Below are 15,674 nucleotides of genomic sequence, written 5' to 3' on the forward strand. Positions count from 1 at the left end.
CATTCTCAGTGAGTAGTAAAAAACAGTTCCAAATTTTTAAATGCAAAGAGTAGCTCAAAAGATAGAAGCTGAAAGATTCAAAAGACCCCAAAAAAGCAGAGGAGGAGGGCACTTTGCTAAAAAAAAAAAAAAAAAAAAGGTGCACTGGTGCCTGAACAGAAAAGCCCAATGAGTGACAGGGAAACGTCTGCAAATCTATGCATGTCACCAGTGCAAAACAATGAAGTGGTTCCCGATGACAAAACTCCTTAAAAAGGTTTACTTGGCATACAGTTTTGTGCCAGTGAGAAGTCCCTAGAGTGAGTAAAAACAGAAGACTGTCGTGTATGATGGAGTACGACCCAGAGGTAAAAAGGAATGAACTACTGAGATCTACAACGGTGTGGACGAACTTCAAAAAGACTCCTCCGAGGGAAAGGGGCAGACACACAGGATCACACACTGTACGATCCCATTTTCAGGAAACATCTAGAGACAGTCGCATAGGGTGATGAGGGGGAGTAATGAGTGACTGCTGATGGGTATGAGATTTCTTTTTCAGATGATAAAAATGTCATAAAATTAGATTACAATGCTGGCTACACACCCGTGAAAATACAGTTGACCCTTGAACAACATGGGTTTGAGTGGTGCAGGACCCCTACACACAGGTTTTTTTTGTTTGTTTGTTTTTAAGATTTATTTATTTACTTATTTGACACAGAGAGAGAGATCACAAGTAGGCATAGAGGCAGGCAGAGAGATAGGGGGAAGCAGGCTCCCTGCTGAGCAGAGAGCCTGATGTAGGGCTTGATCCCAGGACCCTGAGATCATGACCTGAGCAGAGGCTTAACCCACTGAGCCACCCAGGCGCCCCCACACAGGTTTTTTCCAATAAATACAGTTGGTACAGTACTCTACATGTATTTTCTCCTTATAATTTTCTCTTTTTTTTTAATATTTTATTTATTTATTGGACAGACTGAGATCACAAGTAGGCAGAGAGGCAGGCAGAGAGAGAGAAGGAAGCAGGCTCCCTGCTGAGCAGAGAGCCCGATGCGTGGCTTGATCCCAGGACTCCGGGATCATGACCTGAGCCGAAGGCAGAGACTTTAACCCACTGAGCCACCCAGGCACCCCTCTCCTTATAATTTTCTTAATAACATTTTCTCTTCTCTAGCTTACTGTATTGTACAAATACAGTATATAATAAATATAACTTACAAAATATGTGTTAACTTTCTGTTATCAGCAAGGCTTTGGGTCAACAGCAGGCTATTAGTAGTTAAGTTTCAGAGGAGTCAGAAGTTACAAATTTTCAACAGCGTGGGGGAAGGGTCAGCACCCCTAACCTCCACATTTTTCAAGATCAACTGTAATGCTAAAAACAACTAAATTATATACATTTTAAACAGGCAACCTTTATGGTATATAAATTATATCTCGATGAAGCTCTTAAAAAAAAAATAGAGGACTGCCATCCACACAGACAGAGCAATGGCAAGAAGAGCTCTTTGTAAATCCCCAGAAATAAAAAAGACAAACCAAATGATAACCCACCAGCTTAATACGTCAAGTAACCGTACTACATTACTAGTTTCCAAAGATACTGCTAAAATGACAACTGCCAGAATATCGTCAGTAGACCGCTTTCTAAAAGGAGGTCAAGAATAAAATCCTTCCAGGAATTCCTGTTAATATATTTCAATCAATCTCCCTTTTTTGTATCTTGAAAATTACACGTATCAGGGGTGAATATATAATGTCCCTTCCCAATGTCCTGCCCCTCCGATTTTTGAATATGTGGTCATGAACAAACTGTAGAGGCAAAATGTCAGGTTTAGTAAGCGTGTGGTCATCACCTGCCACAATTTGCTTCTTAGACTAGGTATTTCCTATCTAGATACTAAAACATTTTAAATTCGACCTTTTGTTTTATCTAATCACACAGATTAGTTCTGGAGTGCTAATTTCACCTCACATAAGAAAGAAACAGACCAGAGACTAGGAAAAACAACATTCTAATCCAAAACAACACTAATAACAAAGATCAAGTAGTAAAGAATTCAAAGAATTTTTTGCAATTCACATAGAACAAACTCAGGTTAACTCATCTTTATTTTTTAAATTTAAATTTTTTCTTTTGCTAACTTATATATATATATATTTTAAAGATTTTATTTTTTTTATTTGACAGAGAGAAAGTAAGAGAAAGCATGAGTTGGGGGAGGGGCAGAGGGAGGGGGGAGAGAGAGAGAGAGAGAGAGAGAGAGAAAAGCAGACTCCCCCTGGAGCAAGGAGACTGATACAGGGCTGGGGCTCCATCTCAGGACCCCAGGACCAAGATAAGGCAGCTGCTTAACCAACTGAATGACCCAGGAGCCCCTAACTTATCTTTAGAGTGGGACCACGGGACTCAGTTATACCCAAAGCAACATATGAAGAACCAGCATAGTTAGTTAAAATGGACTCTTTTACAATGGAATGAGGAAGAAAGTAAGGATGTAGTTATAAATACCATTCACTCAGTGAAATGAGGAAGTGGCAACATTATATTTGCATTTTATGATCCAACCAAACACTTTCCCTAACCTCTTCTAGTGTAACACTTTGAAATTTGCATATCCCTCTCACTACATCTAATCCACAATCAGAAAACAAACATGCTGTACCATAAGGCTGAATGATCTTCCTTCCGTCCAAAAGCTGAATTTTTGTAAGAAAATGGCAGAATTCAGCTGGTTTAACTGTTAATGTTATCTACTGTGAAAATACTATTGAAATGAATTTGAATAAATTCGCGTAGTCCTTCAAATTGCAAATGTCCCCCCCCCACATATTTCCTCCTATTACTTCTTCCTCCAAGAACCATTTCCTGATTAACTCAATGCTACTCAGTTATTTTTTTATTCTACATCTGCATACAATTCAAACACTACTTATCTGTATAGGGCTTTACAAAGACCTGCTGGATTGGAAGAGTTTGTTTCCTCAACAAAATCAGAAAGTACCGAAGAATGAAATCTATGTGTTCTGATACTTTACCACCAAGGTCAAGCACACACAAGCCACCATAATACTCAGGAGCCAATTCACCCTCCGGCACATGAGACAAGTTCCAAACATCATGTACTCTTTCACAAGTAATCTGGATGCAACTCCATTGTTTCACTCATTCTTCATCACACTTTGACAAAATACCAGCCGTGCAAACTCTCCTGTCACACCCCTGTTCAAAAACCACCCAGATTCCTCACTGCCTACCAAAGTTTGCATGACATTCACAACACAATCTCTCATACATCCACATTCCAGGTTCTCCCAAACATCCTTCATGCCTTTGCCTACACCATTCCCTCAGCCAGGACCGCTCTCCCCATCAGTCAGCACCCGACCTCCACCTTCGCATGTTACTTAGCAGGTCTCTACAGGGTGCCCACAGTAGGAGAGGCCCCTGTAAAGGGTTTTTTTGAATATGGGAATAAAACTTTAGCTCCCATCCGTCACAACCACCACCAACTCAGTCTGATAGGAAGATACCGGGCTGTAAACAAGTGACTGCAATACCGGACAAGCCCGTAAGTACATAAGAAGCTCTAACCCACAGCCAGTAGGCCCCACCTGAGCCACGTACAAAATCAACACACTGGCCATGCACTCTAGCACCAAAGTCTATTTGGGATGTAGAGAGGCAGAAAAAAAGAAGAATCAAAAAATTTAAGAATGTGTTCTGGTTTTCAATGATCAAAACTAGTTTGGCCTACTGGACCAAACTCTGAATACAGGGCTTTGCTCGCATTAGGTATTCAAGAAATACCTTTTTCATGAAATCAATCTGTAGGCATTTCAGGGCAATGAGAAGGAGGACCAGCTCATGGTGCTGAAGCTAGGAAGGGTGCAGAATGGCTGAGATGAGAGAAAAGAGAGCCTGGATCCTGGGCTCTCCCAGGACCAGAATCTTCAATCCCCACACTGACAGGTTTTGATCCTTTCTTTCCCCATGTTTCCAGATGCTCCCTTGCCCTTCCCCTCACAGGACCACCACCCCTTCCCAGTATCTAATGACTCCTCTCTCAATGGTGACCTTGCTGCCACCATATCTATCTTTCTCTTCTAATACCCACAAAAATTGAGAGGTATGAAGACCAAAAAAAATCTAACTTCGAAAGCCCTTCTCTAATCTAGGATATTCCTTGGGCTAGAGGACAACCTCTCCATGCTTCACGTGTCAAGAACAAACAGTTTGTTTTTAGAAAAACCAGGCATTTCACTCTAATTTTATTTATCTTTGAGAATAGGCAATACACGTAGCCTGTGCAGAACTCTAGAGGTACGAAGGAGTATGTGGAGGAAAGTGAAGTGAGATCTTCCCCCCAGAGACAATGAATATCATCTCTATTTACAATTACTAAAACAAGATTGCCTTTTTTGTTTTTTTTTAACCATGAACAGAGTAGCTCAGCCACATTCTGTTTTTAGGCTTGTTTGGGGGAAAGGAGCTATCTGTGAGCCAAACACCTACGTATAATGTGTCTATGAGAAAACACATCATGAGTCCTCCAGAACTTCTTTGTCTTCTCAGAAGATCGGACATACAACCTGGGATACAGCACAATACCATCAACACAAAGAACATGGCTTCTGGCATTTCACAGACCCATGTCTATGTACCTGTCTCAGGACAGGTATGTATGTAACATGTCTCAGGAAATGTTAAATTTTTAACTTGTGAATTTTAGCTTTCTCATTCAGCAAACAGGAATCAATTCTTGTGATCATTAAATTAGATCTGTTAAATGTGGAGTGCCTAGGTGGATCAGTCGGTTGAGCGTCCAACTCTTGGTTTCCACTCATGTCAGGATCTCAGGGTCCAAGGCTGAGCCCAGTCCAGCAACCCGCTCAACGCCCTGCAGGGAGTCTGCTCGAGATTTTCTCCCTCTGCCCCTCCCCAACCAGCACGCATGCACGTGTACTCTCAAATAAAGAAATAAACCTTTAAAAAATAAAAAAAGAAATATGTTAAATGCTTTGATTTCTCCATGCCTTAACCTTGTTTTCCACTTTCTTTGTGAAATACTTTCATTTAACTGCATCTAGAATATTTTTATTTTAATGTGTATACAAATTTTCTTTCTTTTTTTTTTTTTTTTTAAAGATTTTATTTATTTATTTGACAGAGAGAGAGAAAGCACACACACAAGTAGGGCGAGCAGCAGAGGGAGAGGGAGAAGCAGGCTCCTGCTAAGAGGGAGCCCAAAGTGGGGCTCAATCCCAGGACCCCAGGATCATGACCTGAGCCGATGGTAGAGGCTTAACCCACTGAGCCACCCAGGTGCCCCCACGTGTATCCAAATTTCTAAAGAAAAAAATGAGTGAGAATACCAGGATTTCTATAAAAGGTTTCCATATAAAGACTCTTAACAATTACCTGTTGTTCTTTTCTTTCTGTTGCATGATGACACTTTTCAATTCTCCAATGCCTCAAGAAATCTCGAAGATATCCAAAGAGAGTGAGTACACCATATCCCACATAAGTAAGCACAGCAACCAGCATTGGTGTTTCTTCAAAAGCTTCATTAAATGGTCTTTTGTAAAGTCCTCCATTTTGTGTAACATGATGGATCTAAAACAGAGGTTAAAAACATTTATTTCGATCCCAAGAAAAAGATTGCTACTTAAAACCTAATTCCTTACAGATTTGCATAACTTCATAATTCTCTAATAGTCAAAAAAATCCACTAAGACCTAGCAGGTCATAATTTTTTTCAACAGAAATATTATATGTTACATACACTTTAGATAAACAGCAAAGAAAAAAAAAACAGAGAAGTAACTGCCTAAGAACAATGCTTAACACTCATTTCTTTCATTATTTGATTTTTTAACTAGATCTTAAAACACTCTGGTTGGATCGTGTATAATTTCCTTTGTTCTAATAAAGCAGATAAAAAAAATGAATCAACAAAGAAAAAGCCTATCCTGAAAAATAGCATTTTAGCTTACAAATGAAGTAGTCAAAGTAAATCAGTCCCAGAACAAACTAAAATATTTATGTTTTCCTGCTATACGCTCTTTTTTTCTCCCCTGCTCTATAGTCTTAAAGCCACCAGCTGCTGTATTCCAAATAAGGGCGAGCACTAGGCCCCTGTAAAAACCCACGGTTTATTAACAGCTTTTGTTGAGGTAATGCAAATAAATTATGCACAAAAGTAAAATGCTTATATAAGAGTGGTCCAGTACTGTTCAGAAGTAGAAAGTGGAATGCAACACAAGGGGAAAAACAGTTAAGAGCGATCAGTAACTGGGGCACTTGGGTGGCTCAGTGGGTTAAGCCTCTGCCTTCCACTCAGGTCACAATCTCAGGGTCCTGGGATCCAGTCGGGTGTCGTGCTCTCTTCTCAATGGGGAGCCTGCCTCCCCCTCTCTCTCTGCCTGTCTCTTTGTCTCTACTTGTGATCTCTCTCTCTCTCTGTGTCAAATAAATATATAGAATCTTAAAAAAAAAAAAAAAAGTTTCTGTCCCCCTCCATCTTGACCAAAGTATCCATTTCCACTTTAAGATTATCCCTGGTTTCATCCTTTGGAATACTTGAATTTTAATACAGATATCAAGCTATTGCACTTTTGATCTCAGAGCTCAAAGCTTTTTACACTTTGGCCAATCTTAATGGAAATCTTTTATGGAAAAATCTCATCAGAGTCATCTGTGTGTTAACTTTAACCTTAAGTTTGAAACAGCCAACTGCAATAAGGATGCTCATTCACGATTCAGCAGGAACATATTTTCAACTGCGCATTGTACTAGAGTTATGAAAAACCCCTATTTTTACGAAAGAATAAAAGATTCTTTCTTGGCCTCTCATGCAACTTGATCCAAGGAAATATATTTTAGAATATTATATCCCAATAATATTCTTTTGGGAAAGCTACCTGAATGATGCAAGTTAGAACAGCTGGAAAAGAAACAGTTGTTCTAAACAAGGGAAAGGCTTTCAGAAAGGCACGATACTTAGAATCTGGTGGCACTGCTTCAGTTTGATGGCCTAAAGAACTTCTGAAAACCATATGTAAAACTAATATGCGTCTTCATCAATCTCTTCCTCAAAGAGGTGGAAGTCTGTGTCGATGTTTACTACTTAAACTTTTATGCAGGAACAAGGTTGCAATGTATTTAGAACAGAAGAGCTAGAAGCAAGCCAATAACTGAAGAGATTGTTTAAAAATTAATACAGCATATAAATAAGTTATTAAGCTGGGTAAAGCAAATCAAAAATACTTAAGACACAACAAAAACAATATTCTTTTTTTTTTAAAAGGCTTTATTTATTTATTTGATGGACAGAGATCACAAGTAAGCAGAGAGGCAGGCAGAGGAGAGGGGAAGCAGGCTCCCCGCTGAGCAGAGAGCCCGATGCGTGGCTTGATCCCAGGGTCCTGGGATCAAGTCCCCTGTCAGGCTCCTTGCTCAGGAGGGACCCTGCTTCTTCCTCTGCCTGCTGCTCCCCCTGCTTATGTTCTCTGACAAATAAATAAAATCTTTAAAAAAAACACAAATAACATATATAAAATAACACTGTATTTAATACCAGTACCCAACACTTCTTAACTCTGGAACTGTTTTCTCTCAATAGAACATACTAGTAAAAAGTAAGGCAATTTTCAGAGCTCCTAAGTCTCTAACAAATGTGTGACAGATTTGTCTGTCGGGAATGCTGTGGGTGGATCTCTTTAAAAGATATTGCCTTGATCTGAGACACACCCAAACCAGCACGACCATGTACATTCATGCAGTTGGCTGGACTGTCTAGGAAGAAGGAAGTTCAATCATGAGTTTGCTTTTACATACTGTGATTCTATCACAGTGCCACTTTAAATTAACTGCATTTTAAGGAACTGAGATTCACCTATTAAGTAACTTTTAGAAAACAGTCTCAGTCAAAACACAGTTCACTCTGATCATTCAGAGTGAGAATGTACAAGCCAAGTGATATGCAAACCTCTGAAAGTTGACAGAATCTTAGTAATTAGAGAAAAAAAATCACCTGTTCTTCAATTACTGATGCCAAATTTTATTTTTGACATGACTGAAATACAGCAGTATTACTACATCTGAAACTAATGATGTACTATATGCTGGCTAATTGAATTTAAATAAAAAATGAAAAAAAAATGGTATTCCCACCATCTTACACATGTATCATGTTCCATAAGGGAAAGCACCAGGCTTATTTTGCTCATTATCGCACATCGCACTCAGGATAGTATGTATTAAGTGCTAACAAATAGTAAGTACTCAGCAATGTTTCCTTTTATTACTATCAGTATTAGAGAAAGTGGCACCTTACAGGAGCTCATTAAGCATTTGTTGAATGAATGAAAATACATATTATGCTTTTTGCTCTTTCGACAGTAAGTACCCTGTAACAGAGGGTTTTAAACAAGTTACAGTGATTACACAATTTGTATTAGGACCTTTCCAGATCTCACATCTAATACCTTAGTCTCAACTACAATGGAGGTCAAATTCACACTGAACAAAACATGGGCTACAAACTCTTCCAGGGTATTTCATATTCTGGATTCACTAAGCAAGAGGGCTCTCAAGAGGCCTTTCATTCATTCTAACGAGAATTATACTGTCAACAAGACAATCAAAAAAAATATTAGCTTATGACTCCCTCCAGGGGTTAAAAAAAAAAGTTGTCAGTCTGCTCACATTAAACAGATAAGAGTGTAACAATGCTAGTATTATTAATCAAGGGAAGATTTAAGGACTCCAAAGAAAACCAAGATATGTCTGCTTGAAAAGTAACATTTTTTTTCAATAAAATGCAAAAGAAAAAAAGGCCAAAGAAGAAATTTTTTTTCAGTCAAAATCATAAGCACATTATCATAAAATACATTACAAGAAGAGGAGAGGGGGAAAAAAAACAAACCAATAACCCATTTTGTTCACATGCCTGTAGGCCATCAATTATACTTATTAAACAGCTGAAAAAAGACTCTTAACCAAAGCAGTAATGGAAAGGTATAATCAAGATAAACCATAAACAATATACATGCACTAAAATCACCTGGAAGGAGACACAAATTGGAGTGGGGAGTGAGATAGAGGCAGAACGCCTATTTCCTATTTAAAAACCTCTGAACCAATCTGATTTTTCATTTTTAAAAGAGTACACATTACTGAATTTTCATAAGAAATGTTTAAACTGAGGGCACCTGGGTGGCTCAGTTGGTTAAGCAACTGCCTTCAGCTATGGTCATGGCTCCCAGCTCCACGGGGAGCCTGCTTCTCCCGCTGACCTTCTTCCCTCTCATGCTCTCTCTCTTTCTCTCTCTCAAATAAATAAATAGATCTTTTTAAAAAAGTTATTTAAAAAAATGTTTAAACTGAATTTTCTCACTGATTTTATTCACTTTTGGACTAAAACAGAGTTAATAAAAGCAACATATGCCTCTCATGATAACCTTAGGTCTCTATCTACAGCCTCTCTAGAGAATTCTCATCTACCTGCTAGCTCTCAAACAGACTGTAAACGTTGGTAAGTATGCACAAATCTCCATGTCAATTCCAAATTTTCCCCAGAACTCCAAATGTATATTTCCACCTGCCACCTGTAAGTTCCACTTGGACATCCCAACTCAACAGGTCTAAAGCTTGAACTTCTCTCACCATCTTCACTCCTCCCTCAATTGAAACCAGATTATCCTCCTCTATCACCCACCAATCTGGTAGCATCACCACCCAGTCCACCCAGTCTCCCAAGTTTGGAGTCATCTTTAGCTCCACCTCATTTCAGACTTCATTCTAGAACCAGTAATGAATTTTTGTGCCTTAGTTCAAGACCTTCTTGTGGGACACCATGGAATTTTAAGGAGGCTGGAGATGTTCTACATCTTGAGAGAGGTACTGGAGACACTGTACACACACGGGTAAAAAGTCATGGAGCATGATATATTTTACGCACTTACCTAAATGTATGTTATCCTCAGTTTTAAAAAACCCTCAGTATCTCTTTCTTCGTTGAACCACTGCAATACCCTCCTTTTCTTGTCTGCTCTCCCTGCCACTGAGACCCTCTCCACACCCCAATTATCCTTCTAGTCACACCAAACTTACTGCCAGAGTCTTTCCAACAAGAATCCTCCCCTAAATAAGGAGTGTAAATCTCCTAGCGGCAATAAGGCAATAATAAATAATGTTCACTGTGAAAAGTCAAGAGGCAGTAAAATAAGCATTTTAAAATGTGGAGGCAAACAAAGAAGATGGAAAAAAGAGTAGAAGAGAGCAGGAGACTGCTGCATATTTCATAACAAGCATTGTGGAACTATCTGATGCTTGAAACCATGTGCTACAGGCTGTTAGGAATTCTTAGATCCTACAGGACTGGACCACAGAGCCATTTCCCTGTGAGTGTGTGCTATTTTTAAAACAAGAAAAGAATAATCCCAAAGACAGTTTAGAGATCACCCGGGTACCCTTCTCAGTTTCAAAGGGGGGCAACCATCACTTCAGATAGAATCAATAGCTAAGTGCCTCAGAAGGGAAGCCTGAAGCACAGGGGGTAGAGGTGAGTGACCCCAATCCCAATGGGTCCAGAGGGCATAGAATCAAACCAAAGAGGATTATTCTTGATCCTTAAGATCTCGTGGAATTTGCCTTACTACATTTTGGACTTGGTTGGGACCCATCACCCCTTTCTTCCTTCTGATTTCTCTCTTTTGGAATGGGAATGTCGATCCTCTGCCTGTCCCACCACAGTATTTTTGAAGCACGTAACTTACATGCTTCAAGAGCTCACAGCTGGAGAGGAACTGTCTTCGGATAAGTGGTATCTCGCGTTTCACTCATTATCACATGATTTGGACTACGGACCTTAAAGCTGATGCTGGAATGAGTTAAGACTCTTGGGTTGTGGGGCAGAATGAATGTGTCTTGCAGGCAGGAATATGATTTTAGAGGGATCACGGGCAGAACGTTACAAGCTGAATGTCTGTCTCCCCCTCTGCCACCTCATTCATATACTGAAGCTCCAGTGTGATGCCATTTCGAAATAGGGCCTTTGGGAGGTAATGAGGGTTACATTAGTTCATGAGGGTTAGTCTCATAATGTAATTAGTGCCCTTACAAGGAAGGCAGAGATCTCCACTGAAGAATGGCCCCATGAACACACTATGAGAAAGCTATCCGCAGGTCAGGCAAAATGCCTCACCAAGAACTCAGTCTGCCAGCAACCTGATCTTGGACTTCCTGAACCGTGAAAAACATCTGTTGTTTAAGCAACCTCATCTGTGGTATTTCGTTAAAGCAGCCCAAGCTGCCTAACACAAAGGTAAAGGGAGAGAATGTATACAACCTACTCCCAACTGGTTCAGGAAAAGGTAATTATGTGGTGGTGTGGTATCGTGTGTGGAGAGAGAGAACTATGGAGAATATTCTGCATGAACCATTTGAGTCAGGTGCAGTTCTCCTTTATACATTAGTGTGTCTCTCTTAAAAACAAAGATATTCTCTTACACAACTACAGAACAATTTTCAAAATCAGGAAACCAACAGATACTAATTAATATCTAGTCTACAGACTTCACTTAAATTTTGCCAATTGTCTTAATAATGTCTTTATAGAAAAAAAAAAAAGTCCTAGATCATGTGTTGCATTCTGTCTCTCTAGTTTCAGAAGAGAGAAAAAGGTAAGGTTTGACCACACTGTACACTGATTTATAACAAATGATCCTAAGCAGAAGTTTCGAGAATCCCATGAAAGAACACAGGGTAACTATGTAATGATGCAATAATGGGGAAATAATTAGTGGGAAACAAAAGCACACACTTCTGATATGAACAAATAGATATATTCCTGCTGAATGTGACAACAGTATGACAGAACCCACCCACCTGGCAGATAGTTTGGAACATTAAAAAAAAAAAATTAACATCCAATATGAACACCCATTATCCTTTGGCAATCAAAGGACTGCCACCATGCCTTTTCTGCTAAATAAACCCCATTCACTTCCAGTAGTATGTCCTGTTGTTCCTTAAAATTAGTTCTGCTCAAGTGGCCCTTTCTTGGAATTTTACTGAAATGTACTAGCCTCTCCCTACTGCATACCATACATGCTGAAGAAAATAGTCTGGAGCTTTCTACCAGTCACACGAGGATTCACACTCTGAACACATATTTCCAGAAGTGTCCTCATTTTTCCACAGGCAACCTTTGAAAAGTTGGGAGTCCACATTTTTTCTTGCAATTGGGATAAATTCCCTACTTTTGGTAAGTATCTTCTATGGATGGGCTGGAAGTGCTTCCAAAGCTGCTGGGAAACAAACGTGTTTTGACATTATATGATTTTCCTCTTTGAAAACTCAGAAACGGAGACAGCCACGTGTGCACGCCCTGGCATGTTTTCAGCTCAGTGGCACGCGGTGCACTCGGGCAGCAAGGCTGTGCCCCGGAATCCACTCTCCCCTGCCACCCACATCTCCTCTGGAGCACCTTCCGACCTCCAGATAAGCCTCGTGGCACAACAGGGGTTGCCGCGGTCAGGAGATGGGAATATCGGGGCAGCTCTGCCAGATTCTGCTCCTGGGTCCGAGCGTTCTTCCGCCTCTGACCTGTTCTGTAACTCCGTGCCCTCCACGCGGTTCTGGAGTGGACAGCACCGGAGGGACTACGTGGTTCACATCACTTTTGCTTCTCTGCGGATGGCCTCTGATACATGGGGGTAGGCCCCTGGTGGCCACATCTGTGCAGCAGGACCGTTTTCCTGGGTCCTGACTGACTGACACAGGGGTAAGCACCTATGCCAAAATCAACCTAACAACCCTCTCTCATGGGATTTAGATTTCAATAGGTTAAGAGAGTAAAGGGCACCAGACCTCCAACATCCTCAAGAAAAGGTCTGTAAACTCCTGCTGCTGAAGTCCCGGGTGCTGTGCTATTTCCTGCCTGACTTTTCTGAGTTATTCGTCAGTTCTACCCGACTACTCCCTCCTTTTATTTATTTTTTGCATGCCTATCATTTTTGCAATAAATCACCTTTTGGTTTAGATAGGGTCAGTTTCTGTTGCTATCAACTGAAAAAAATTACAAGGTATTGAAGGACATGAGATTCTCATTGCCTGCTCTAACTCAACTGTTTCCAGGTTCCCATTAATACACATGAAGACAGACCAAAAAAATAAAACAAAAAATCTGAACTAGTATTTTTAAAAAGGGCAACAGAAGACCACAAATCAAAATGCCAAAACACGTTTGTTCTCCAGTGAGCTTTGGAAGCACTTTTCAGCCTACTCCTCAGAAGATACTAATTGACCAAAAGTAGGGAATTTATCCTGACTGCAGGAAAAAATGTGGACTCCCTACTTTTCAGAAGTTGCCTATGGAAAAAAGAGGACACTTCTGGAAACATATATTCAGAGTGTGTAAATTCAGACAATATCTGTCTGCTAACTTTGCCTAACTACAGAGAACATGCTTGTAACCATTAAACAAGACTCCTTCATGGTTGAAAAATCATAAACCAAAGGGGATATGATAGATTATTTAGTACAAGAACTTAAGAAAATTGACTGTTTAGGAAAAAAACTCTGGTTAGAGCTTCTCCTCACACCATACTATGACACAGAGGCTAACTGGCTCCCTATGGACATCCTCCCTCTATCCCCTTTAGTAATAGAACCTCAGTTTTAGCTGGGTCCATGGACACCTGGCTTACAGTCTACATCTCCCGATCTCTCCGGCGGCTGGGTAACCATGTGATGAAATTCTGGCCAAAGAGGAAATGAACAGAAGGGACAGGTACCAGGGCTGGATTACATCCTTGAAACAGCAATTGCTCTCCTTCCACTTCTCTCTCCCGGTGGCTTGCAATGGAAATGGGTTGAGACTGAGATGTGAATAAAAACATCCTAAAAGATTAAGGAACAACAAAGAAGATAGCTCATAATCTACCACCAAGTGCGACCAGTCTACCTTCGGACTTTATGGAGAGAAATAATCTCTAAACTGTGTGAACAACTTTATTTTTATGTCATATTTATAGCAACAAAAACCAAAAAAATAATAAATGCTTCTAGGTTAAAATTAATAGGTAGAGGCAAGCCATCAATTTCACAGAACAACTAGATAAAACAACATAGATTACTTAAGACAAGAAATAGTTCTTAAAACTATTTAAACTATTAAACTGCAGGTCCATGCAAACCAAAGAGGGCAAGATACACTAAAATTCCAGAGAGGGAAGAACCTTTCCTTAGTGAGCTGAAATTGCTAGTCATTTTCTCTCCTGGTAGTATTTGCAGAATATGAGCATGAATGATCATAACTGGGTTTGCCATAGGCAGAAATCTGCTAAGAGAAAGAAAAACCAGTGGAGCTTATGACAGCTCTATAGGATGATGTGACAGACTAAATTCTAGCACAGCCCCAGATGCAAGGCCAGTTTTCTGCACAGGACACTTACCAAGTGCTAGAGAAGCTGTAGAGCTAGACTAGAAAGGTGACTTGAAATCAAGCACAATCTTACAATGCTTAGCAGATAAAGTCATAGTAAAGGGAGGGGCCTGCAACACACACACAGTGGATCCCATCCTTAGACATCCTTTCTACCAAGGAGCTCAAAATCAGCATAATCATCTCATTCTTTTCAACAAATATTTCATTTCTGTACGTCAAGGACTGTACTCTATACTGGAAAATAAAAATAGGAGATACTCCGGGGTGCCTGGCGGACTATGTCGGTGGAGTGTATGAGTCTTGGTCTCGAGGTTGTGAGTTCGAGCCCCACACTGGGTGTAGAAACTACTGAAAAATAAAATCTTTTTTTTAAAAAAGGAGATAAAAAGGGCACTGGGTGGCTCAGTGAGTTAAGCCTCTGCCTTTTTGGCTCAGGTCATGATCTCAGGGTCCTGGGATTGAGCTCCACATCGGATTCTCTGCTCAGTAGGGAACCTGCTTCCCCCTCTATCTCTGCCTGCTCCTCTGCCTACTTGTGATCTCTCTCTCTCTCTCTGTCAAATAAATCAATAAAATCTTTTTTTTTTTAAAGGAGATAAAAAAGCAAGAGATAATCCTAGTATTCACAAATTCTTCAGGGTTTTTGTTTTTTTTTCACCGAAGGATGCAAAGAACAGCATGGTTTTTGAGATAAAAAAGAATAAGGAAACTATTTTAAAGAATATTGTCAAAAGGTATTTACATTTAAATATCCAGGATAAAAAATACAAAGTGAAAAGCATTTCTTTTACAAGTGATTCTCCCTCTTCCTCTTCACATGACTAAATGACAACACCAAAGACAGAAGATTAAGCAATCTGTCTAGTCATAAGAAAACTCAACTCAAAGTTGGGATTAGAATCAAAGTCTTTACATTTTCCACTTATTGCCATTTTAGTCATATTTCTGAGATTTTCTATGGATCCAGTTTTTCTTCAATGATTTCAGAAATACTACAACTTAGTCTGATCATTTTAAAATCATCATTTAATATTAGACTTTCACTTTAAACTCACCCTTTGTGCTCCTTTTTGCTCTTCATATAGAACTAGCTAATTTTATAGTTATAGTTGGACTGAGGTAAGTAGTTACATGTGCTTCCTCTGTCAAGAAAATGTCTGTTTTTAGGAAATCAGAACACTAATTTTGCTGTCCTAGAAATAACCTGCTTCCTTCGCCTCTACATACAAGCCA

The 15,674-nt window shown here is 39.8% G+C and overlaps 1 protein-coding gene across 1 annotated transcript in view; it reads right to left on the reverse strand.

Annotated features, from left to right (window-relative positions):
* Positions 1-15,674, reverse strand: part of SPTLC2 (serine palmitoyltransferase long chain base subunit 2) — a 101,853-nt gene that overhangs the window by 68,931 nt on the left and 17,248 nt on the right. The window contains exon 2 of the mRNA XM_032846250.1: positions 5,408-5,602. Within this exon, the coding sequence (XP_032702141.1) occupies positions 5,408-5,602 (195 nt within the window). The remainder of the gene's footprint in view (positions 1-5,407; positions 5,603-15,674) is intronic.

The sequence above is a fragment of the Lontra canadensis genome, unplaced genomic scaffold, assembly GCF_010015895.1.
Source record: "Lontra canadensis isolate GAN:19392208 unplaced genomic scaffold, GSC_riverotter_1.0 scaffold173, whole genome shotgun sequence".
In the NCBI taxonomy this organism is placed as follows: Eukaryota; Metazoa; Chordata; class Mammalia; order Carnivora; family Mustelidae; genus Lontra; species Lontra canadensis.